This window comes from Hypanus sabinus, chromosome 17 (genome assembly GCF_030144855.1).
Source record: "Hypanus sabinus isolate sHypSab1 chromosome 17, sHypSab1.hap1, whole genome shotgun sequence".
In the NCBI taxonomy this organism is placed as follows: domain Eukaryota; kingdom Metazoa; phylum Chordata; class Chondrichthyes; order Myliobatiformes; family Dasyatidae; genus Hypanus; species Hypanus sabinus.
The window spans coordinates 84278771-84304707 of record NC_082722.1 but is presented as its reverse complement, the minus strand read 5'-3'; the positions used below and the strand labels follow the sequence as shown (position 1 = coordinate 84304707).

The window sequence follows — 25937 nt, the reverse complement described above, 5'->3', positions numbered from 1 at the left end:
CCATCCTTTCCCTGCCTCAATGGGACAAGCCATAATACAGTAAGATATAATAGCAGAATTAGGCCATTCAGCCCATTGAGTTCGCTCCACCATTCCATTGCGGCTGATTTATTATCCCTCTCAACCCCATTTATGGCCTTTTCCCCATAACCTTTGATAATCTGACTAATCAAGAACCTATCAAATTCCACTTTAAGTATACCCAATGACTTGGTCTCTATAGTCGTCCATGGCAATGAGTTTCACAGATTCACCACTCTCTGGCTAAAGGAATTCCTCCTCATCTCTGTTATAAATGGACATTCCTCTATTCTGAGACTTTGCCCACTGGTCCTAGACTCTCCTGCTAAAGGAAGCATCCTCTCCACATCCATTCTGTCAGAGCTTTTCAACATCCAATAGGTTTCGATGAGATCTCCCAAATTCTTCTGAATTTCAGTGAGTGCAGACCCAGTGCAATGAAACACTCCTCATATGTTAACTCTTCCATTCCCTGAATCATTCTCGTGAACCTCCTCTAAACCCTCTCCACACTAGTACATCTTTTCTTAGATAAGGAGCACAAAAAAACTGTGTTGTCTGACCAGTGCCTTATAAAGCCTCAGCATTATATGCTTTTATATTCTACTCCTCTTGAAATGAATGCCAGCATTGTATTTGCCTTCCTCACTACTGACTCAACCTGCAGTTGACCTTTAGGGATTCCTGCACAAGGACTCCCAAGTCCCTTTGCACCTCAGATTTTTGACTTTTCTCCCTGTTCAGAAAGAGCCTACTCTTTATTTCACCTACCAAAGTGCATGACCTTACACTTCCTGATACTATATTCCATCTGCCATTTCTTTGCCCATTCTCTCAATCTATCCTTTTGCAGTTTCCCTGCCCCACCACCTATCTTCATATCATCTGTAAACTTGGCCACAAAGCCATCAATTCTGTCATCCAGACCTATCCAGATCCCCCTGCAGTGTTCCCTAAGCAACCTCCACATTCCCATTGTGCATTTCCTGAGTTTATCCGTTACTGATTCATACTACATTGCAGTCTGATAGCATTATGATTCCCCTTCCCTCACTTACTTTCCTACATGGATTAGATTCCATGTGCCACCACTCCACCCAACTTCCCAGCTGATCTGTATCTATAGATAGTCTTCCTCAGTCCTGATGAAGCATCTCGGCCTGAAATGTCAACTGTTTAACCCATTCCATAGATGTTGCCAGACCAGCTGAATTCCTCCAGCATTTTGCGTATTTCCAGCATCTGCAGAATTTCTTGTATTTGCGAACCTCCTTCGGTATCTGTGATTCCAACAATTTTCATGTCATGCTCAAACATATTCATCAGACACTGATATTCTCATCTGTTGTTTATATATGACAGTAACACCATAGATTACAGATTTCCAGACAGAGAAGGTGCCACCACCGCCCTCCTCTACTTCTGATCGCCAAGTCAGGTTCAGCCATAATTTGCCTTCTCGCTCTGATGGGACAGGTTCAGTTCCAGTTTCCGTCTCACTCTGATGGGACAGGTTCAGCTCCAGTTTCCGACTCACTCTGATGGGACAGGTTCAGCTCCAGTTTCCGACTCGCTCTGATGGGACAGGTTCAGTTCCAGTTTCCGTCTCACTCTGATGGGACAGGTTCAGTTCCAGTTTCCGTCTCACTCTGATGGGACAGGTTCAGTTCCAGTTTCCGTCTCACTCTGATGGGACAGGTTCAGTTCCAGTTTCCGTCTCACTCTGATGGGACAGGTTCAGTTCCAGTTTCCGTCTCACTCTGATGGGACAGGTTCAGTTCCAGTTTCCGTCTCACTCTGATGGGACAGGTTCAGCTCCAGTTTCTGTCTCACTCTGATGGGACAGGTTCAGTTCCAGTTTCCGTCTCGCTCTGATGGGACAGGTTCAGCCCCAGTTTCTGACTCGTTCTGGAAATGACAAGTTCAGCTCCAGTTTCCGACTCGCTTTAAACGTGACTGACAGGTCTTTGCACACCAGATTTATTCCTTTTGCCCTTCTCAAATAAAGATTCCACATCTGCTGTCCTACAGTCATTGGGGACCTCACCTGTGAATGGTGAATGTTGGAGTGTCTCAGAGCTTCCTTGCCGTCCTGACAGTATGATACATCTCATCAGTGTCGGGTGATTTATCTACCTTTATTTCCCTGAGATGTTTAACATCTGATCCTTTGTTATTTCAGGGAATTAATTTCTGCCCAGGTCAGAACATGACAGGTATTACCACCCATGATCAGTGGGACCACTCCAATCAGCCACTGCTCTTCCACCTTGGTCGGGATCCGGGGGAGAAGTACCGCATCAGGTGAGAGTGGGGGAGTCTGACCTGAACCTGGGAAATGGCCAGGCTGTTGGTGTCTGGGATAACCCATCACACTCTCTCCATGATGGACTGTCGTTGGCTGGTATCTTCCTCTGACAGTCCTCATACAGCATTCCCTAAAGGTTAACTTGCAGGTTAAGTTGGTGGTAAAGAAGGTAAATGTAATGTTGGCATTCAGTTTGCGGGGCTCTATTAAACAATGATGTAATGCTAAGGTTTCATAAAGCATGTATCGTGAACAGTTATGGACCCCATATTTAAGAAGAGATGTGCTGGCATTGAGAGGGCTCAGAAGTGGTTCACAAGAAGGATCCCAGGAATGAAAGAGTTAATGTATGAGGAGTGTTTGATGGCTCAGGGACTGTACTGACTGGAGTTTAGGAGAATAAGAGGGATCTCACTGAAATCTATTGAATATTGAAAGGCCTTAATAGAGTGGCTGTTTCCAATAGTGGGGGAGTCTAGGACCAGAGGACACAGATAGAGTGGATGTGGAGAGGATGTTTCCTATGGGAGGGGAGTCTAGGATCAGAGGACACAGATAGAGTGGATGTGGAGAGGATGTTTCCCATAGTGGGGGAGTCTAGGACCAGAGGACACAGATAGAGTGGATGTAGAGAGGATGTTTCCCATAGTGGGGCAGTCTAGGACCAGAGGGCACAGATAGAATTGATGTGGAGAGGATGTTTCCTATAGTGGGGGAGTCTAGGACCAGAGGACACAGATAGAGTGGACGTAGAGAGGATGTTTCCCATAGTGGGGCAGTCTAGGACCAGAGGGCACAGATAGAGTGGATGTGGAGAGGATGTTTCCCATAGTGGGGGAGTCTAGGACCAGAGGACACAGATAGAGAGGATGTTTCCCATAGTGGGGCAGTCTAGGACCAGAGGACACAGATAGAGTGGATATGGAGAGGATGTTTCCCATAGTGGGGGAGTCTCAGACCAGAGGACACAGATAGAGAGGATGTTTCCCACAGTGGGGCAGTCTAGGACCAGAGGTCACAGATAGAGTGGATGTAGAGAGGATGTTTCCCATAGTGGGGGAGTCTAGGACCAGAGAGCACAACCTCAGAATAGAGGGGTGTCCATAAAGAACAGAGATGAGGAGGAACTTCTTTAGCCAGAGGGTGGTGAATCTATGTTAGTCATCGTCACAGATGGCTGTGAAGGCCAAGTCATTGGGAATATAGGTTCTTGATTAATCGAAGCATCAAAGGTTACGGGGACAAGGCAGAAGAATGGACTTGAGAGCCATGAATAAATCAGCCATGATGGAATGACTGAGCAGACTCAATGGGCCAAATGGCCCAGTTCTGTTCCTCTGTCTTACGGTCTGTGTATCTCATGGCTTTCCTCCCTCCACGAACCCAGCACCAAACAGGTGTGGAGTGTGTCCCAGTGAGAGTTGACCCTGTACACACTGCCTCTCCTTCTACACATTCTCTCCAGTACACATCTCTCTCACCTGCACACCTTGCCCACACACACATCGCCTCCCTTCCCCGCATGCCTCATCCCCATGCACAACTTTCCCCTCCCTGCACACAGCTCCCTCTCCCACACGTCACTCTCCAAATGTCTGTCCACCACACACATCCTCCAGTACACACCAACTCGCCCACGTCCACCACACACATCCTCCGGTACACACCAACTCGCCCACGAACACCACACACATCCTCCAGTACACACCAACTCGCCCACGTCCACCACACACATCCTCCGGTACACACCAACTCGCCCACGAACACCACACACATCCTCCAGTACACACCAACTCACCCACATCCACCACACACATCCTCCAGTACACACCAACTCACCCACGTCCACCACACACATCCTCCAGTACACACCAACTCGCCCACGTCCACCACACACATCCTCCAGTACACACCAACTCGCCCACATTCTCCAGTACACACCAACTCGCCCACGTCCACCACACACATCCTCCGGTACACACCAACTCGCCCACATCCACCACACACATCCTCCAGTACACACCAACTCGCCCACGTCCACCACACACATCCTCCGGTACACACCAACTCGCCCACATTCTCCAGTACACACCAACTCGCCCACGTCCACCACACACATCCTCCGGTACACACCAACTCGCCCACGTCCACCACACACATCCTCCAGTACACACCAACTCGCCCACGTCCACCACACACATCCTCCGGTACACACCAACTCGCCCACGAACACCACACACATCCTCCAGTACACACCAACTCGCCCACGTCCACCACACACATCCTCCGGTACACACCAACTCGCCCACGAACACCACACACATCCTCCAGTACACACCAACTCACCCACATCCACCACACACATCCTCCAGTACACACCAACTCACCCACGTCCACCACACACATCCTCCAGTACACACCAACTCGCCCACGTCCACCACACACATCCTCCAGTACACACCAACTCGCCCACATTCTCCAGTACACACCAACTCGCCCACGTCCACCACACACATCCTCCGGTACACACCAACTCGCCCACATCCACCACACACATCCTCCGGTACACACCAACTCGCCCACGTCCACCACACACATCCTCCGGTACACACCAACTCGCCCACATTCTCCAGTACACACCAACTCGCCCACGTCCACCACACACATCCTCCGGTACACACCAACTCGCCCACATCCACCACACACATCCTCCAGTACACACCAACTCGCCCACATTCTCCAGTACACACCAACTCGCCCACATTCTCCAGTACACACCAACTCGCCCACGTCCACCACATACATCCTCCGGTACACACCAACTCGCCCACGTCCACCACACACATCCTCCAGTACACACCAACTCGCCCACATCCACCACACACATCCTCCAGTACACACCAACTCGCCCACGTCCACCACACACATCCTCCGGTACACACCAACTCGCCCACATCCACCACACACATCCTCCAGTACACACCAACTCGCCCACGTCCACCACACACATCCTCCAGTACACACCAACTCGCCCACATCCACCACACACATCCTCCGGTACACACCAACTCGCCCACATCCACCACACACATCCTCCAGTACACACCAACTCGCCCACGTCCACCACACACATCCTCCAGTACACACCAACTCGCCCACGTCCACCACACACATCCTCCAGTACACACCAACTCGCCCACGTCCACCACACACATCCTCCGGTACACACCAACTCGCCCACGAACACCACACACATCCTCCAGTACACACCAACTCGCCCACGAACACCACACACATCCTCCGGTACACACCAACTCGCCCACGTCCACCACACACATCCTCCGGTACACACCAACTCGCCCACGTCCACCACACACATCCTCCGGTACACACCAACTCGCCCACATCCACCACACACATCCTCCAGTACACACCAACTCGCCCACATTCTCCAGTACACACCAACTCGCCCACATTCTCCAGTACACACCAACTCGCCCACGTCCACCACACACATCCTCCAGTACACACCAACTCGCCCACGTCCACCACACACATCCTCCGGTACACACCAACTCGCCCACGTCCACCACACACATCCTCCAGTACACACCAACTCGCCCACGTCCACCACACACATCCTCCGGTACACACCAACTCGCCCACATCCACCGCACACATCCTCCAGTACACACCAACTCGCCCACGTCCACCACACACATCCTCCGGTACACACCAACTCGCCCACATCCAACACACACATCCTCCGGTACACACCAACTCGCCCACGTCCACCACATACATCCTCCAGTACACACCAACTCGCCCACATCCACCACACACATCCTCCAGTACACACCAACTCGCCCACATTCTCCAGTACACACCAACTCGCCCACGTCCACCACATACATCCTCCGGTACACACCAACTCGCCCACGTCCACCACACACATCCTCCGGTACACACCAACTCGCCCACGTCCACCACACACATCCTCCAGTACACACCAACTCGCCCACGTCCACCACACACATCCTCCGGTACACACCAACTCGCCCACGTCCACCACACACATCCTCCAGTACACACCAACTCGCCCACGTCCACCACACACATCCTCCGGTACACACCAACTCGCCCACGTCCACCACACACATCCTCCGGTACACACCAACTCGCCCACATTCTCCAGTACACACCAACTCGCCCACGTCCACCACACACATCCTCCGGTACACACCAACTCGCCCACGTCCACCACACACATCCTCCGGTACACACCAACTCGCCCACATCCACCACACACATCCTCCAGTACACACCAACTCGCCCACATCCACCACACACATCCTCCGGTACACACCAACTCGCCCACGTCCACCACACACATCCTCCAGTACACACCAACTCGCCCACATCCACCACACACATCCTCCAGTACACACCAACTCGCCCACGTCCACCACACACATCCTCCAGTACACACCAACTCGCCCACGTCCACCACACACATCCTCCAGTACACACCAACTCACCCACATCCACCACACACATCCTCCGGTACACACCAACTCGCCCACATCCACCACACACATCCTCCAGTACACACCAACTCACCCACATCCACCACACACATCCTCCGGTACACACCAACTCACCCACGTCCACCACACACATCCTCCGGTACACACCAACTCGCCCACGTCCACCACACACATCCTCCAGTACACACCAACTCGCCCACATTCTCCAGTACACACCAACTCGCCCACGTCCACCACACACATCCTCCAGTACACACCAACTCGCCCACGTCCACCACACACATCCTCCAGTACACACCAACTCGCCCACGTCCACCACACACATCCTCCGGTACACACCAACTCGCCCACGTCCACCACACACATCCTCCAGTACACACCAACTCGCCCACGTCCACCACACACATCCTCCGGTACACACCAACTCGCCCACATCCACCACACACATCCTCCAGTACACACCAACTCGCCCACGTCCACCACACACATCCTCCGGTACACACCAACTCGCCCACATCCACCACACACATCCTCCGGTACACACCAACTCGCCCACGTCCACCACATACATCCTCCAGTACACACCAACTCGCCCACATCCACCACACACATCCTCCAGTACACACCAACTCGCCCACATTCTCCAGTACACACCAACTCGCCCACGTCCACCACATACATCCTCCGGTACACACCAACTCGCCCACGTCCACCACACACATCCTCCAGTACACACCAACTCGCCCACGTCCACCACACACATCCTCCGGTACACACCAACTCGCCCACGTCCACCACACACATCCTCCAGTACACACCAACTCGCCCACATCCACCACACACATCCTCCAGTACACACCAACTCACCCACATCCATCACACACATCCTCCGGTACACACCAACTCGCCCACGTCCACCACACACATCCTCCAGTACACACCAACTCGCCCACGTCCACCACACACATCCTCCAGTACACACCAACTCGCCCACATCCACCACACACATCCTCCAGTACACACCAACTCGCCCACGTCCACCACACACATCCTCCAGTACACACCAACTCGCCCACGTCCACCACACACATCCTCCAGTACACACCAACTCGCCCACGTCCACCACACACATCCTCCAGTACACACCAACTTGCCCACATCCACCACACACATCCTCCAGTACACACCAACTCGCCCACATTCTCCAGTACACACCAACTCGCCCACATTCTCCAGTACACACCAACTCGCCCACGTCCACCACACACATCCTCCGGTACACACCAACTCGCCCACCTCCACCACATACATCCTCCAGTACACACCAACTCACCCACATTCTCCAGTACACACCAACTCGCCCACCTCCACCACATACATCCTCCGGTACACACCAACTCACCCACGTCCACCACACACATCCTCCGGTACACACCAACTCGCCCACATCCTCCGGTACACACCAACTCGCCCACATCCACCACACACATCCTCCAGTACACACCAACTCGCCCACGTCCACCACACACATCCTCCAGTACACACCAACTCGCCCACATCCTCCGGTACACACCAACTCGCCCACATCCACCACACACATCCTCCAGTACACACCAACTCGCCCACGTCCACCACACACATCCTCACATCCTCTCCACCACACACCCCTACCCCGCACATGTCCCCACACGTACCCTCATGCTTACATGCCTTCTACTCCACACACATCTACCACCATTCCTCTTCTCCATCGGGCAAAAGATACAAAAGCCTGAAAGCACAGTCCACCAGCCTCAAGGACAGCTCTTATCCTGCTGTTGTAACATTGTTGAATGGTTCCTTATTCTGATAAGATGGGCTCTACAGTGACTACGGAAGCTTTGTGATTGGTTATCAAATCTATCCATACTGTCCTTTGGCTTTAACAGTCACATACTTAGATTGAAACAATCAGAATAAGGCTATACAGTTTACCATGACAGTAGAAGTGAGAGTACTTTGCCATTTTTAGATGTTATGGGAAATCAGACGGTAGAGAAGCTGGAGATGAGTGTTTACAGGAAGATGACTCACACAGGCTAGTACCTGAATTTTCAGTCAAAATCATCCAAAGAAAATACTTGGCATTGTGTGAGATATTGCACCTTGTGGACAACTAGAGTTGCAAAGGAGAAAGAATGCATAAAGAGCAGAGAAACATTCAAGGAAGATGGGTACTCTGTGCACACAATTAAACAGGAATGGACTGCAACAGAACACCAAAACAAAGACAACCTCCAGACAGAACATTATTGGGCCATACAGTGCCAGCAGAACTGAGAAGCTGACCAATTTGCCAAAAATATGGTGTCCAGTTAATAGCAAAAAGTGAGGTCACAATTAGAAAAAAGCTAAGCAAAGTGGCTTCTAGAAGACCTAAAGAACTGCATAAGGGAGTTGTGTGCTCCATACCTCTGTCACCATGCCAAAAAGTATACATCGGTGAAATTGGAAGGCCAACGAAGACCAGGATAAGTGCTTTAAAAAAACTTCAGAGCAGAATGACGTGAGATTGCTGAACATTGCTTATTATGGCCCAGTAGGCCAAGGTTCGGTGAGGCCAGCATCCCTGGCAGGGAGGAGAATGCTTACAAGAGAAAGATTGGAGGATCACTAGAGATGGAGTATGTGGGGGATCTAAATGTACATTCTAAGGCCGCATCCACACTAGACCAGATAATTTTGAAAACGCCGGTTTCGCGTAAAAACGATAGGCACCCACACTATGTGTTTTTAAAAATATCTCTGTCTACATTGAAACAGAGATTTCGGCGAATCTTCTCCTACCGTGCATGCGCAGGACACATATACCGAAAACAAGCAATGTGTTTGGTGTCGAATCTCGTCGTAAAAGTGCACGTTTGTGTAGTTACAGACTGGAAAACTTAAAACCATGGACAGCTGTTGGCTCTCGCAAAGGAGAACTTAAAAGTAAAAAAAAACAAATACTGGAGCGTATGGAGGCAACCGACAGGGAGTTCAGGGGCAGTATGACCCAGCTGATAACGAACATTGAAAAACTGACTAACTCTGTTGCATTAATAAAGCACCTTGTTAAGTGTATAAAACATGTCTGCATCAGTGTTATCTTGCATTTCCATACAATGTTACATTAGGCTGTTACACATCTATTGTCAGAGAAGTACTTGCATAAATAGGTAAACCACCTTCATACGAGCAAGGACAGAAAACAGGGCAAAGTGAGTATACTTATTTATTCAGTAAGTTCTGGGTCAAAGTATTTGGTGAGTACATTTCCAACTCTTCTGGACTCAGTTTCGTTGCCGTCTGTTCTGAAATTGTAAGGTTGCGTTCAAGAATACAATGAAATAGCACGCTGCCTTCTGACAGCGTTTTCAGAAGTCTCTGGTTACCCCGTCCACACTGATCTGCCCAAACAGTGTTTTCAAAAATACCCACCCTGGAAAGCGTTTCTGAAAAGCTCCAGTTTTGGGGGACGAAAACGCCATTTTAGTGTGGATGGAGGGTAAAAACGAAGAGAAAAAGCTTCGGTTACAGATTTATCTGGCATAGAGTGGACATAGCCTAAGAGTGTAGAGATAGCTCCAGTCTGGGACCTCTCAATGAGTCTTACTTTAGTGGTGGGCAAGTTGTTAGAAAACATCCTGGGAGGCAGGATTTATGCACATTTGGAAAGACATAATCTGATTAGGGATAGTAAACATTGTTTTGTCAAGGGCAGTAGGTGCCTTACAAGCCTGATTGAATTCTTTGAGGATGAAGGTAGAGCAGAGGATATAGTGTATATGGATTTCAGTAAGGCATTTGATAAGGTTCCCCAATGCGAGGCTCATTCAGAAAGTAATGAGGCACGGGATCCAAGGAGACATTGCTTTGTGGATCCAGAATTGGCTTGACCACAGAAGGCAAAGGGTGGTTGTGGATGGTCCATATTCTGCTTGGAGGACGTGACCAGTGGTGTTCCGTAGGGATCTGTTCTGGAACCAGAACCCCGTGATTTTTATAAATGACCTGATGAGGAAGTGGAGGGATGGGTTAGTAAATTTGCTGATGTCACAAAGGTTGGGGGTATCATGGATAGTATGGAGGGTTGTCAGAGGTTACAGAGTGACATTGATAGAATACAGAACTGGGCTGAGAAGTGTCAGATGGAGTCACCTCGCTACAGGAAGGATGTGGAAACTATGGAAAGGGTGCAGAGGAGATTTACAAGGATGTTGCCTGAATTGGAGAACATGCCTTATGAGAATAAGTTGAGTGAACTTTTCTCCTTGCAGCGACGGAGGATGAGAGGTGACCTGATAGAGGTGTATGAGATGATGAGAGGCATTGATTGTGTGGATAGTCAGAGACTTTTTCCCAGGGCTGAAATGGCTAACATGAGGGGGCATAGTGTTAAGGTGCCCGGCTATCAGAGGCAAGTTTTTCCAAACAGGGAGTGATGAGTGTGCAGAGTGCACTGCCAGCAACAGTAGAGACTCTTAGATACATGGAGTTTAGAAATAGAGGGCTGTGCGGTAGAGAAATTCTAGGCAGTCTCTAGAGTAGGTTACATGGTCGGCACAACATTGTGGGCTGAAGGGCCTGTAATGTGCTGTAGATTTCAATGTTCTATGTTCAATCAGAACAAGGCAATTCAAATTAACCAATCAAGATAAGCAATTCAGATCCAGTCAATCAGGATCAAGCTGTAAGCCCCACCCATGCTATGCTCACTGGAAAGGGCATACAAGAAGGTGTCCCTGGAGGGATGTCATTTGTGCCTGAGGAAGACAGCCAGGTTTACTGTTGAAACGTTGCAATTAGTATCTGTATAATGCCTATAAAAAGTATCCCCCCTCCCAGAAGTTTTCATGTTTTATTATTTTATAACATTGAATCACAGTGGATTTAACTTGGCTTTTTTTGTCACTGATCAACAGAAAAGACTCTTTCGTATCAAAGTGAAAACCAATGTCTACAAATTGGTCTAAACTTATTACAATTATTAAACACTAAGTAATTGATTGCATTATTACTCACCCCCTTCAAGTTAGTATTTGGTAGATGCACCTTTGACAGTAATTGAGTCTGTGTGAATGGATCTCAATCAGCTTTGCACATCTGGACAATTCTTCCCCATTCTTCTTTACAAAACTGCTCAAGCTCTGTCAGATTCCATTGGGATCGTGAGTGAACAGCCCTTTTCAAGTCCAGCCACAAATTCTCAATTGGACTGAGGTCTGGACTTTGTCTTGACATTAATTTATTGTTTTTAAGACATTCCTGTGTAGCTTTGGCTTTATGCTTGGGGTCATTGTCTTGCTGGAAAACAAATCTTCTCCAATGTCATAGTTCTCTTGCAGATTGTCCTCCAGGATTTCCCTGTATTCATTTTACCCTCTACCTTCACAAGGCCTGCTATAGTGAAGCATCCCCACAGCATGATGCAGCCACCACCATGCTTCACGGTAGGGATGGTGTATTTTCGATGGTGTGCAGTGTTTGGCTTACACCAAATGTAGTGTTTAGTCTCATGGCCAAAATGTTCAATTTTGGATTTACCAGACCAGAGAACCTTCTTCCAACTGACTTCAGAGTTTCCACAAGCCTTCTGGCAAACAAGCCGAGATTTCATGTGAGGCTTTTTTTTCCAACACTCCCCCATAAAGCTGTGACTGGTGAAGCACCCGGACAACAGTTGTTGTATGTGTAGTCTCTCCCATCTCAGCCACTGAAGTTTGGATCTTCTCCAGAGTTGTCATAGGTCCTGACTCACCAGCAGTTGGACCTTCCAGACACAGGTGAATCAATTAAAACACCTTGACTGCACACAGGTGATCTCCATTTCACTGACGATGTGGCTTCTGAAACCAACTGGCTGCACCAGTGATGATTTGCTGTGTCATGGTAAAGGGGGTGAGTACTTGTGCAATCCATTATTTTGTGTTTTATATTTGTAATTAATTTAGGTCACTTTGTAGAGATCTATTTTCACTTTGACAAGAAAGAGTTTTTGTGTTGATCAGTGTCAAAAAAGCCAAATTAAATCCACTGTGATTCAATGTTGTAAAACAATAAAACATGAAAACTTCCAAGGCGGGTAAATACGTTTTATAGGCTCTGTAAGTACATGACGATTAAGGCCTCATCTTCACTTTATTCTCTGCCTGTACTGTACTTCCTCTGTAACTGCTACACTTCTTTCCACCTGTCTTTCCCCCCCACCCCACTGCAGTTTTTCTGACCAGGAGTATGAGCAGGGGATGAAGAGGATTTCTCCTGTGGTGCAAAAACACCGGGCATCCTTGGAGCCAGGCGAGCCGCAACTGAACATCTGTGACCGGGCCGTCATGGTGAGAGCTTGTCTTCCCCCACTGAGTTGTAACATTTGGCTCCTCCCTACAGGTAGGGCAAGAGAGAGTCGAGTTCGGTCTACTGTCCACCATCCCACTTCCTCAGTATTTTCCATCTCTCCCCCTGCCACCATGGACATTGTAGCCATTAGTCAGACTTGGTTGCAGGAGGGATATGTGACTGGTAGCTGAATGTTCCAGGGTTCTACTGTTTTAGATGTGACAGAACGGGACGGAGTAAAGGAGGAGGTCTAGCAGTGCTCAGTCAAGACAGACTGGGGAACTCGTCTACTGAGGGTTCATGGGTAGAACTGAAAAATAAGAAAGGTAAGATCACATTAATTGGGTTATATTATCAGCCTCCCAGCAGTCCATGGGATTTAGAGGAAGAAATTTGTAGAGATCATAGACTGTTGCAAGAAACATAAGGTTGTTATAGAAGGTGATTTTAAACTTACCACACATTGACTGGTACTCCTATACTGTAAAAGGAGTAGATGGGATAAATTTTGTTGAATATGTTCAGGAAAGTTTCCTTAATCAGTACGTAGAAGTCCCAATGAAAGACTGCACAATACTTGATCTGCTGTTAGAGAGTGAGACAGGTCAGGTGACAGACGTTTGTGTAGGGGAGCACTTTGTATCTAGTCACAAACAAGAGACAATCTGCAAATGTTGGAAGTCCAAGCAACACTTGCAAAATTCTGGAGGAACTCAGGCCAGGCAGTGTCTGTGGAAAAGAATACAGTCAATGTTTCAGGCCGAGACCCTTTAGTAGGACTCTTTTCCATAGACTTTGCATCTAGTGATCATTTTGCCTTTAGTTTCAAGGTAATTATGGAAAAAAATAGGTCTGGTCCATGGGATGAGATTCTAAAATGGAGAAGGGCCAACTTTGATGATATCAGAAAGGATCTGGCAAGTGTGGATTGGGACAGGCTGCTTTCTGGCAAAGGTGAACTTGGTAAGTTGGAGGCCTTCAGAAGTGAAATTTTATTGCAGAGTTTGTATGTTCCCATCAGAATAAAAGTCGAGGATTATAGGTTTAGTTACGTTGGTTTTAAGAGACATTGAGGCCCTGCTTAGGGGGGAAAAAAGGGAGTGCATATCAGGCATAGGCAGGTAGGGACAAATGAGGTGCTTGAGGAGCATAAGAAATGCAAGAGAACACTTAAGAAGGAAATCAGGATGGCTAAAAGAAGGCACGAAATTGCTCTAGCAAACAAGGGGGAAGAGAATCCTAGGGGCAAATCTTGAGGCAAATTAAGGAGGATAAATCCCCAGAGTCTGACAGGGTGTTCCCTCATACCCTGTAGGAGGTTAGTGCAGAAATTGCAGGGGCCCTAGCAGCGATATTTAAAACATCTTTAGCCACAGGTGAGATACCAGAAAATTAGAGGATAGCCAATGTTCTGTTGTTTAATAAATGCTCTAAGAATAATCAACAAAATTATAGGCCGCTAAGCCTGACATCAGTCATGGGAATGTTACTGGAAGGAATTCTAAAGGAACTGGAAACATGAGTGTTTGGATAGACGGGGACTGATTAGAGATAGTCAACATGTCTTTACGAATGGTAAGTCATGTCTAACTAATCTTATAGTCTTTTGGAGAAGTTACTCAGCAAGGTGATGAAAGCAAGGCAGTGGATGTTGTCTACATGTACAAACGTATTTTAACAAGGCTTTTGACAAGGTCCCGCATTCAAGATGAGGTATTAAATTGGATTAGACATTGGCTTTGTGAGAGAAGCCAAAGAGTGGTTATAGATCATTGCCTCTGTGACTGGGGGCCTGCAACTAGTAGAATGCCACAGGGATCAGTGCTGGGTCTGTTGTTGTTTATCATCCAGATCATTGATAAAGATGACAATGTGGTTAACTGGCTCAGTAATTTGTAGGTGACACCAAGATTGGGGGTGTAATGGACAGCGAGGAAGGCTATCTTGGCTTGCAGTGGGATCTGGACCGACTGGAAAAATGGACTTTAGTGCAGATCAGTGTGAGGTGCTGCAATTTGGTAGGACCAACCAGGGTCGGACTTACACAGTGAATGTTAGGGCACTGAAGAGTGTGGTAGAACAAAAGCATCTGGGAATAGAGGTCCATAATTCCTTAAATGTGGTGTCACAGGTAAACAGGATTGTAAGGAAAACCTTTGGTAAAGAAGACCTTCGCAAATCAAAGTAGTGAGTACAGGAGTTGGGATATTATGTTGAAGTTGTGCAAGACATTGGTGAGGCCTAATTTGGTGTATTGTGTGCAGTTTTGGTCACCTACCTACAGGAAAGATGTAAATAGGATTGAAAGAGTGCAGATAAAATTCACTTGGATGTTGCCAGGACTTGAGGACCTGAGTTATAAGGAAATGTTGAAGAGGCTAGGACTTTATTCCCTGGAGCATAGGAGAATGAGGGGAGATTTGTTGTAAAGATGTACACAATTATGAGGAGTATAGATAGGGTAAATGCAATCAGGCCTTTTCCACTGAGGTTGTGCAAGACTAGAACTAGAGGTCATGGTTTAGGGGTGAAAGGTGAAATATTTAAGAGGAAATGAGAGGGAACTTCTTTACTCAGGGTTGTGAGAGTGTGGAATGAGCTGCAACTGGTAGATACAGAATGTATTTCAAAATTTAAGAGAAATTTGGATAGGTACATGGATGGAAGGGGTATAAGGGGCTGTGGTCCCAGGTGCAGGTCAATTGGACTAAGCATATTAATAGTTCAGAACATACTAGATGGGCCATTTTTTTTTTTTTGCTTTCTGGTTCTGTGACTCTATGGCTGCTACTTCAATGCATAGGGTGGGACTTGTGGGACGTACCAGGGCAGGATGAGGAAATTTCACTTTGTGCAGCTGATAATTGGATTCTTCTTCTCTCCCACAGAACTGGAGCCCCCCTGGCTGTGAGAAGCTTGGCAAATGCCTGAAGGTCCCGAGCTCTGCACCATGGAAATGTATCTGGCCCCACTGACACAGTGGTCAGGGCCAAGTGGATGGGGGGGTTGGAATCTCAGCAACTGCCCGCCCGCTCCCCACCACCATCCCTCGTGGTCTGTTTCGCAGTAAACTGAACTGCTGAGTGAACTGGAACCTGGTGCACAGGGGACATGTTGTGGGTGGCAGGGGTGACATGAGCTGACTGCAGTCTCTGATTTGTCCAGCACATTGAACAGATCACGGGCAGGCAGCAGCCTCTGATCTGTCCAGCACTGGTTGTCGGGAAATGTTCAGATTAAATGCTCCAATTAAAGGCATTGTCTTCAAACACACTATATGTGCATGATGAATTGCAGCACAATGAGAGTACTTGGATCTGAACCAATTGTCCCTACAGACGTGTGTCTCAGTATGACCACTGCTGCAGCTGAGTGTTCAGGAAGGACAGGCAGAGGGAGAAGCAGGTAGTCAGAAGAAGCTGGCAGAGGGTAGTGTATGCTTGGGAGAGACCAGTAAGAAGAGGGAGGAGGTTGAGGGAGACTGGTGCAAGGGTGGAGGTCAAGTAAGTCAGGTGGAAGGGAGAAAGAGACCAGTGCAGGGAGAGGAGTTCAGCAGGGCTGCTGCAGTGGATGGATAAACTGCACTGATCTTGGACCTGCAGCAAGAGTCATCAAAGAGCAGAAACACCATTGGGATGCGGAGGTTCCCAGGTTGTAGTAATAATATCAAGCGTTGGTTTAATTTAGGTGCCTACAACAAGGTTAATCACAGAAAACCATAGAAACATAGAAAACCTACAGCACAATACAAGGCCTTTGGCCCACAAAGCTGTGCTGAACATGTCCTTACCTTAGAAATTACCTAGCCCTCTATTTTTCTGACCTCTATGTACCTGTCCAGGAGTCTCTTAAAAGACTCTATCGTAAACGCTTCCACCACTGCCGCTGGCAGCCTATTCCACACGCTCTCCACTCTCTGCGTAAAAAATCGTACCCCTGACATCTCCTCTGTACCTACTTCCAAGCACCTTAAAATTGTGCCCTCTCGTGCTAGCCATTTCAGCCCTGGGAAAAAGCCTCTGACTATCCACACGATCAATACCTCCGTTATTTTATACACCTCTATCAGGTCACCTCTCAACCTTCGCCACTCCAAGGAGAAAAGGCCGAGTTCACTCAACCTATTCACATAAGGCTCGCTCCCCAATCCAGGCAACATCATAGCACAGGGAACAGGCCCTTCAGCCCACATTCTCCTTATGGAGCTTGATTCAATTTTAAACTAATCCTACCTCCCACACACAGTCTATGTCTCTCCATTCCTTGCCTGTTTGAGGGCCAATAAAGATCATCTCTTCTACTTCTCTTTTGTGTCTGTTTTTACCACTTCCCCGGCAGTGTATTCCAAGAATATTTGCTGGTACTCAGAAGGATGAGGGGGGATGTCATTGAAACCTTTCGAATGTTGAAAGGCCTAGACAGAGTAGATGTGGAAAGGATGTTTCCACCATGGTGGGGTGTCTCGGACAAGAGGGCACAGCCTCAGGATAGAGGTCATCCATTTAAAATAAAGATAAGGGAAATTTCTTTAGCCAGAGGGTGGTGAATTTGTGGAATTTGTTACCATAGGCATCTGTGGAGGCCAGGTCGTTGTGTGTATTTAAGGCGGAGATTGATAGGTTCTTGATTGGCTACAGCACCAAAGCCGTGGAGATGGCTGGGGAGTGCAGCTAAGGAGGGGGAAGAAGGATCAGCCTTGATCGACAGAGCAGACTCAACAGGCCAAATGGCTTAATTCTGCTGCTGTACTTTATGGTCTTAAGAACTTTCTGAATGAAAAAAACTTGTCCCACATATTGCCTCCAAACTTAGTCTCTCACCTTAAATCTCTATCCTATAGTATTTGACATTTCCACCCTGGGGTAAAGATTCTGACTGTCTGTCCTATCACTTCTATCAGGTTCCCCCAAGACTACAGAGAAAACAGCCCAAGTTTCTCTGACCTCTGCTTGAACTAATCCAGCTGTCATGCCGGTGAACCTCCCCTGCATGCTCCCCACATCTTTCCTATGATGGGATGGTCAGAGTACACAGAATCTCTACTAGCTGCTTTAACTCTACTGGGTGTTTTTTTTTAATAGACCACCCAATAGTAACAGGGATATCAAGGAGCCGATAGGGAGACAGATTCTGGAAAGGTGTAATAATAACAAGGTTGTCGTGGTGGGAGATTCTAATTTCCCAAATATTGTTGGCATCTCCCTAGAGTAAGGGGTTTAGATGGGGTGGAGTTTGTTGGTGTGCTCAGGAAGGTTTCTCAACACAATATATAGATAAGCCTACAAGAGGAGAAGCTGTACTTGATCTGGTGTTGGGAAATGAACCTGGTCAGGTGTCAGGTCTCCCGGTGGGAGAGCATTTTGGAGATGGTGATCACAATTCTATCTCCTTTACCGTAGCATTGGAGAAGGATAGGAACAGGCAAGTTAGGGAAGTGTTTAATTGGTGTAAGGGAAAATATGAGGCTATCAGGCAGGAACTTGGAAGCATAAATTGGGAACAGATGTTATTAGAGAAATGTACGGCAGAAGTGTGGCAAATGTTTAGAGGATATTTGTGTGGCATTCTGCATAGGTACATTCCAATGAGACAGGGAAAGGATGGTAGGGTACAAGAACCATGGTGTACAAAAGCTGTTGTAAATCTAGTCAAGAAGCAAAGAAAAGCTTACGAAGGGTATTGATAGAAATCTATTAGATTATAAGGCTAGCAGGAAGGAGCTTAAGAATGAAATTAGGAGAGCCAGAAGGGGCCATCAAAAGGCCTTGGTGAGCAGGATTAAGGAAAACCCCAAGTCATTCTACAAGGATGTGAAGAGCAAGAGGATAAGGACAATGATAGAGTTTTTCCAAGATGGCGGTGTGACGCAGCTTGAAGCGGCCACTCCAGGCCTGATTATCTGTTATTTGTGAAGTGGGTTGCTGTGCACAATCATAATCAATTGAAAACTGACGTGGGAGCATGGAGGAACATCGGGAAATCTCCAGGAAGACCTTCTCCATTGCTGCTGCTGCTGTGAGGTCCGAGACTCTGCTGGGAAGAACAGGCCCCCAGTCCTTGGGGTCGCGTTGGCGGGGCCATCTTAATACACTCGGCAGAGGATGGTGCTCAGAGAAGCTGTGCCGGAGGGGATGGTTGTGGGCTTTGAGGTTCGACAGACTCGGAGTCCGCTGCAGTCAGGTCGCTTTTGGTGCATGCTGCGTCTGTGAGGCTGGGTTCGACGGAGCTTTCACTGTGTGCTGCGTCTGTGAGGCTGAGTCGGGCGGTGCCGTAGAAGTCCATAGCGGGGGTATTCCCTTCTGCTGCCGGCGTGGGATGGCGAGTCTGTCAGGACCCTGGGGACTTGTGGAAACTGTGTGGTGATTTCTTTTGAGCTTATAGTCCTTTAACATCTTTGGACTATTTTTACTGTGCCCATGGTCTGTTTTTTTTAAATCAATTATGCTATTGTTGCACTGTTGTAACTATGTGGTTTTGTGCAGGTCTTGTAGCTTTAGTTTTTGGTCTTGTTTGTCTGGTGGATTTGGAGCTCCTTTCCAGGGAACGCGCTGGTAGCGCGATATTAATACGCAGCAGCCTCTCTGGACTCTGGATTGGGGATTGCCGAATGTTATGTGGATTTTCTGGTGTAGTTTGTTTTGTCATGTGCTTTTGTGATATCATTCTGGAGGAACATTGTCTCATTTTTTGCATTTGTGGTTTCTAAATGACAATAAACTGAATCTCAATCTGAATAAGACGTGAAAGAATAGGACCAAACACATGTGACAGTGGAAATGTGTGTATGGAACCAGAGGAGGTAGCTGAGGTACATAATGAATACATACTTTGCTTCAGTATTGACTATGGAAAAGGATCTTGGCGATTGTAGGGATGACTTACAGCAGACTGAAAAACTTGAGCATATAGCTATTAAGAAAGAGGATGTGTTGGAGCTTTTGAAAAGCATCAAGTTGGATAGGTCACCAGGACCAGATGAGATGTACCCCAGGCTACTGTGGCAGGCGAGGGAAGAGATTGCTGAACCTCTGGCGATGATCTTTGCATCATCAATGGGGACGGGAGAGGTTCCGGGGGATTGGAGGGTTGCAGATGTTGCTTCCTTTTTCAAGAAAGGAAGTAGAGATACCCCAGGAAATTATAGACCAGTGAGTCTTACTTCAGTAGTCGGTAAGATGATGGAGAAGATCCTGAGAGGCAGGATTTATGAGCATTTGGAGAGGCACAATATAATTAGGAATAAGTCAACATGGCTTTGTCAAAGGCAGGTTGTGCCTTACAATCCTGATTGAATTTTTTGAGGATGTGACAAAACATAGTGATGAAGGTAGAGCAGTAGATGTAGTGTATATGGATTTCAGCAAGGCATTTGATAACGTACCCCATGCAAGGCTTATTGAGAAAGTAAGGAGGCATGGGATCCAAGGGAACATTGCTTTGTGGATCCAGAACTAGCTTGCCCACAGAAGACAAAGAGTGGTTGTAGACTGGTCATATTCTGCATGGAAGTCAGTGACCAGTGGTATGCCTCTGATCTGTTCTGGGACCCCTTCTCTTTGTGATTTTTATAAATGACCTGGATGAGGAATTTTAGGGATGGGTTAGTAAATTTGCTGATGACACAAAGGTTGGGGGTGTTGTGGATAGTGTGAAGGGCTGTCAGAGGTTACAGCGGGACATTGATAGGATGCAAAACCAGTCTGAGAAGTGGCAGATGGAGTTCAACCCAGGTAAGTGTGAGGTGGTTCATTTTGGTAGGTCAAATAGGATGGCAGAATATGGTATTAATGGCAAGACTCTTGGCAATGTGGAGGATCAGAGGGATCTTGGGGTCCAATCCATAGGACACTCAAAGCTGCTGCGCAGGTTGACTCTGTGGCTAAGGCATACAGTGCATTGGCCTTCATCAACCATGGGTTTGAGTTTAAGAGCTGAGAGGGAATGTTGTTACTACATAGGACCCTGGTCAGACCCCACTTGGAGTACTATGTTCATTTCTGGTCACCTCACAACAGGAAGGGTGTGGGTGCTATAAAGAGGGTGTAGAGGAGATTTACAAGGATGTTGCCTGTATTGGGGAGCATGCCTTATGAGAATAGGTTGAGTGAACTCGGCCTTTTCTCCTTGGATTGAAGGAGGTTGAGAGGTGGCCTGATAGAGGTGTATAAGATGATGAGAGGTATTGATCATGTGGATAGTCAGAGGCTTTTTCACAGGGCTGAAATGGCTAACATGAGGGCACAGTTTCAAGGTGCTTGGAAGTAGGTACAGAGGAGATGTCGGGGTAAGTTTTTTTTAAAAAAAATGCAGAGAGTGGTGAGTGCGTGAAATGGGCTGCCAGTGACGGTAGTGAAGGCGCATACGATAGGGTCTTTTAAGAGACTCCTGGGTAGGTACATGGAGCTTAGAAAAATAGAGGGCTATGGGTAACCCTAGGTAATTTCTAAAGCAAGTACATCTTCAGCACAGCATTGTGGGCCAAAGGGCCTGTATTGTGCTGTAGGTTTTCTATGTTTCTAATCCAGGCTGCATCCTGTGAACCTCTTCTGCAATCTATCCAAAGCCTTCCTGTAATAGGCAATCAGAACTGCACACAGTGCTCCAAGTGTAGCCTAACCAAAGTTTTATATAACTACAACATGACTTCCTGACTCTTATAATCAGTCATCTGTCGCATGAGATATAGAGCACAAAGACAGGCCCTTCAGCTGAACTCGTCTGCCCTATAAAATGTGTCTGTACCACCACATTCTCCCTGAAGCAGGCTGCACTGATTGGTCTTTAACTTGCTCGTTGACTAGATGAGTAAGGTTCACAGCAAATCAATGGAAGCTCATTTCATGAAGTGTGTGTGGAATGGTTTGGGAATCAATGTATTGAGAAACTAAGCTGAGCGAAGGTTGTTTGTGAAAGGAAGGTGATAGTTTAAACATGAAAAGATTCAATCTGAAACTGAGCTTTCAATGTCAATTAAGGGAGTGTGAGCAGTTGAGTGGGGAGAAGACTGAGTGATTGAGTAATTGTTGATCCATTGTTACTGTTTTCAGTCATTGACAAGAACTAATGTATATATTGCAAAGAGTATTTTCAAGGTACAAAATTTCGAAGGAAAAGTGATTTATCTGTGGCTGAGGAAAGAATGAAGCTTGTAATTTTACCAGAAACAGTCGTGGACCTGAGGTTTCGGAACTGTTTGGAACTTGGGGAAAAGAAGATGGAGAAACTGCTCATTTACGACATGGTGGAATATCTGGGAAAGGAAACTGCACAGGCTTCCTTTTGTATATGGCCAAATGGTCCTATGTGCAGCCTTTACAGATGAAGGGGAGAAAGTTTCATGGAAGGTCAGGAGATATCAGGCAAATTAAATCCTTTATACTTCTTTCACAGAAGTGGGGTACAGGAATACGGAGAGGTGATGGCTCAACACGAGTGAAGTAATGAAGGAAAGAAGTATTCAGCAAAAAGACCATGTTGGAGCAAATGTCAGGTTTGGAAGTTGGGGAATCTCATGAACCCAATGATCTTTATTGCAGAGTTTGAAAGAGGTGGCTGTGGATACTGTGGGTGCTATTGTTATCCCCTGCCAGGGGTTTGGAGCCGTTCCAGTGGATTGGAGGGTAGTAAAGGTCACCCTGCTGCTTAAGAAAGGATATGACTCGATGGTGGTGTTCAATATAATAAGAGGCATAGATTGAGTGGACAGCAAGAGACTTTTTCCCAGGGTGGAAACAGCTAATACTAGGGTGATTAGTTTTAAGGTGATTGGAAGAAAGTGTAGAGGAGATGTCAGAGGTAATTTTTAAAAGAGTGGTGAGTGTGTGGAATACACTGCCAAAGTTGGTGGCCGAGGCAGATACATAGAAAACCTACAGCACAATACAGCACTTGGGCCCACAAAGTTGTGCCGAACATGCCCATACCTTAGAAATTTCCTAGGGTTACTCATAGCCCTCTATTACCCCTGACATCTCTTCTGTACCCATTTCCAAGCAGCTTAAAACTATGCCCTCTTGAGCTAGCTATTTCAGCCCTGGGAAAAAGCCTCTGACTATCCACACGATCAATGCCTTTCATTATCTTGTACGCCTCTATCAGGTCACCTCTCATCAACTGTTGCTCCAAGGAGAAGAGGCCGAGTTCACTCACACTATTCTCATAAGGCATGCTCCCCAATACAGGCAACATCTTTGTAAATCTTCTCTGCACCCTTTCTGTGGTCTCCTTCCTATAGTGAGATGACCAGAATTGAGTAAGTGAGGTCTGACCAAGGTCTTGTATAGCTGTAACATTACTTCACAGTTCTTGAACTCAATCCCACAGTTCATGAATGCCAACGCACCATACACCTTATTAACAACACTGTCAACCTACGCAGCAGCTATGGACATAGGCCCCAAGATCTTTCTGATCCTCCACACTACCAAGACTCTATTGCCAAGACAGTGCATGGTTTCCTGAAAATGGCCCTGGGGCAAAGTTTTGTACTGTGTATGGGACATGGTAAGTCTGGGAAACCTCCAGCCTCCCATTTAAATACATCTACACCAGGTATACCAAGGTACAGGTCCTGAGAGAGCATAGTTAGGAACTGGAGCTGCAGCTCAATGACCTTCGCCTCATACAGGAGAATGAGGAAATGATAGGAGCTACAGGAAGGTAGTTACCGCTAGATTGCAGGAGACAGGTAACTTGGTCTCTGTCAGGAGAAGGAGGGGAAATGCACAGGCAGTGCAGAGTACACTTGTGGCCATTCCCCTCAATAATATTATTGGATGCTATTGAGTGGGAAAATCTACCATTAATATTATATTCTGTCTTCAAATTTGACATACAAAAAGAACAACTTCACACTTATCTGGGCAGAACTTCATCTGCCACTTTTCAGCCCAGTTCTGCATCCTATCAATGTCCCGCTGTAACCTCTGACAACCCTCCACACTGTCCACAACACCTCCAACCTTTGTGTCATCAGCAAACTTACTAACCCACCCTTCTACTTCTTGATCCAGATCATTTATAAAAAGCACAAAGAGAAGGAGTCCCAGACCAGATCCCTGTGAAACACCACTGGTCACCGACAACCACGCAAAATACAAACCATTTACAACCACCCTTTGCCTTCTGTCGGCAAGCCAATATTGGATCCACAAAGCAAAGTCTCCTTGGATCCCATGCCTCCCTACTTTCTGAAGAGGCCTCGCATGGAGAACCTTATCAAATGCCTTACTGAAATCCATATACACTACATCCACTGCTCTACCTTCATCAATGTGTTTTGTTACCTCCTCAAATAATTCAGTCAGGCTCATAAGGCACAACCTGCCCTTGACAAAGCCATGCTGACTATCCCTCATAAGATTATGCCTCTCCAAATGCTCATAAATCCTGCCTGTCAGGATGTTCAACAAATTGCCCCCCCACTGAAGTCAGACTCACTGATCTATAATTTCCTGAGTTATCTCACCTCCCTTTCCTGTACAAGGGAGCAACATTTTCAATCCTCCATCCTCCGGTACTTCTCCTGTCCCTATTGATGGCACAAAGATCATCACAAGAGGCTCAGTGATCTCTTCCCTCACTTCCCACAGTAGCTTGGGATATATCTCATCCAGTCCCAGTGACTCGTCTAACTTAATGCTTTTCAAAAGCTCCAGCACATCCTCTTTCTTAATTTCTATATGCTCAAGCATTTCAGTCCGCTGTAAGTCATCCCCACAATTGCCAAAGTCTTTTTCCCTGATGAATACTGAAGCAAATTATTCATTAAGTACCTCCACTACCTCCTCAGACTCCGTGTACGTTTCCACTATCGCACCTGATTGGTCCTATTCTCACCCGGCTCATCCTCTTGCCCTTCACATACTTGTAGAATGTCAGTACATGGGTGACCACTAGGAGAGGTAAGGGGATTAAGCAGTTAGTGCAGTCTTCCCTGGCAACAAGTATGCCTCTTTGGAAATTGCTGTGGGGATGACCCATCAGATCACAGCAGCAGCAGCCAGGCTCTGGGCACTGTAGCTGGCTCTGAGGCTCAACAGGGAAGGCTAAAGTCAGGCAGTGTGGAATCAATATGCTTACTGACAGAAGATGCTGTGGCCACAAAGGAGATTCCAGGATGGTGTGTTGCTGCCTCTCTGGAGCTAGGGTCCAGGATGTATCGGAGCTGCAGCATATTCTCGGGGGGGGGGGGGGTTTAAAACAGCATATTGGCACCAATGATGTGGGCAGAAAGAGGGAAGAGGTCCTAGGCAGTGAATATATAGTTAGGAAAAAGATTGAAGAGATGGACCTCCAAGGTTGTAATCTCTGGATTACTCCCTGTGCCACAGACTAGTGCAGGTAGGAAGATGGGTTATAGCATGGCTGAATGAATGGCAGAGGAGATCTTGGATCATTGGAACCTTTTCTGGCACAGAGTTGACCTGTACAAGAAGGACGGATTTCACCTGAACTGCAGGGGAACCAATATCCTGGCCGAGAGGTTTACTAATATTACTTGGGAGGGTTTAAAATAGTTTTGAAGGGGGCTGGGAGCTGGACATCAGGTCAGTAAGGGAAGGATTGGACTGGAAGATAGATGTCAGGGAAAGTACTGACAGGCAAAATCGAAATAACAGGTATGATGGGTTAGATAGTTTGAAGTGTGTACATTTTAATGCTGGGAATATTATGGGTAAGGGTGATGTATCAGAATCAGGTTT

At 47.2% G+C, this 25937-nt stretch overlaps 1 protein-coding gene across 1 annotated transcript in view; it reads left to right on the top strand.

Annotated features, from left to right (window-relative positions):
• The window catches only part of galns (galactosamine (N-acetyl)-6-sulfatase), a 67714-nt gene extending 50181 nt beyond the window's left edge, over positions 1–17533 (top strand). Inside the window, exons 12-14 of the mRNA XM_059993383.1 lie at positions 2204–2325; positions 13115–13232; positions 16122–17533. Coding sequence (XP_059849366.1) covers positions 2204–2325; positions 13115–13232; positions 16122–16208 — 327 coding nt within the window. The 3' untranslated portion in view covers positions 16209–17533. The remainder of the gene's footprint in view (positions 1–2203; positions 2326–13114; positions 13233–16121) is intronic.
• Positions 17534–25937: the final 8404 nt, after the last annotated feature.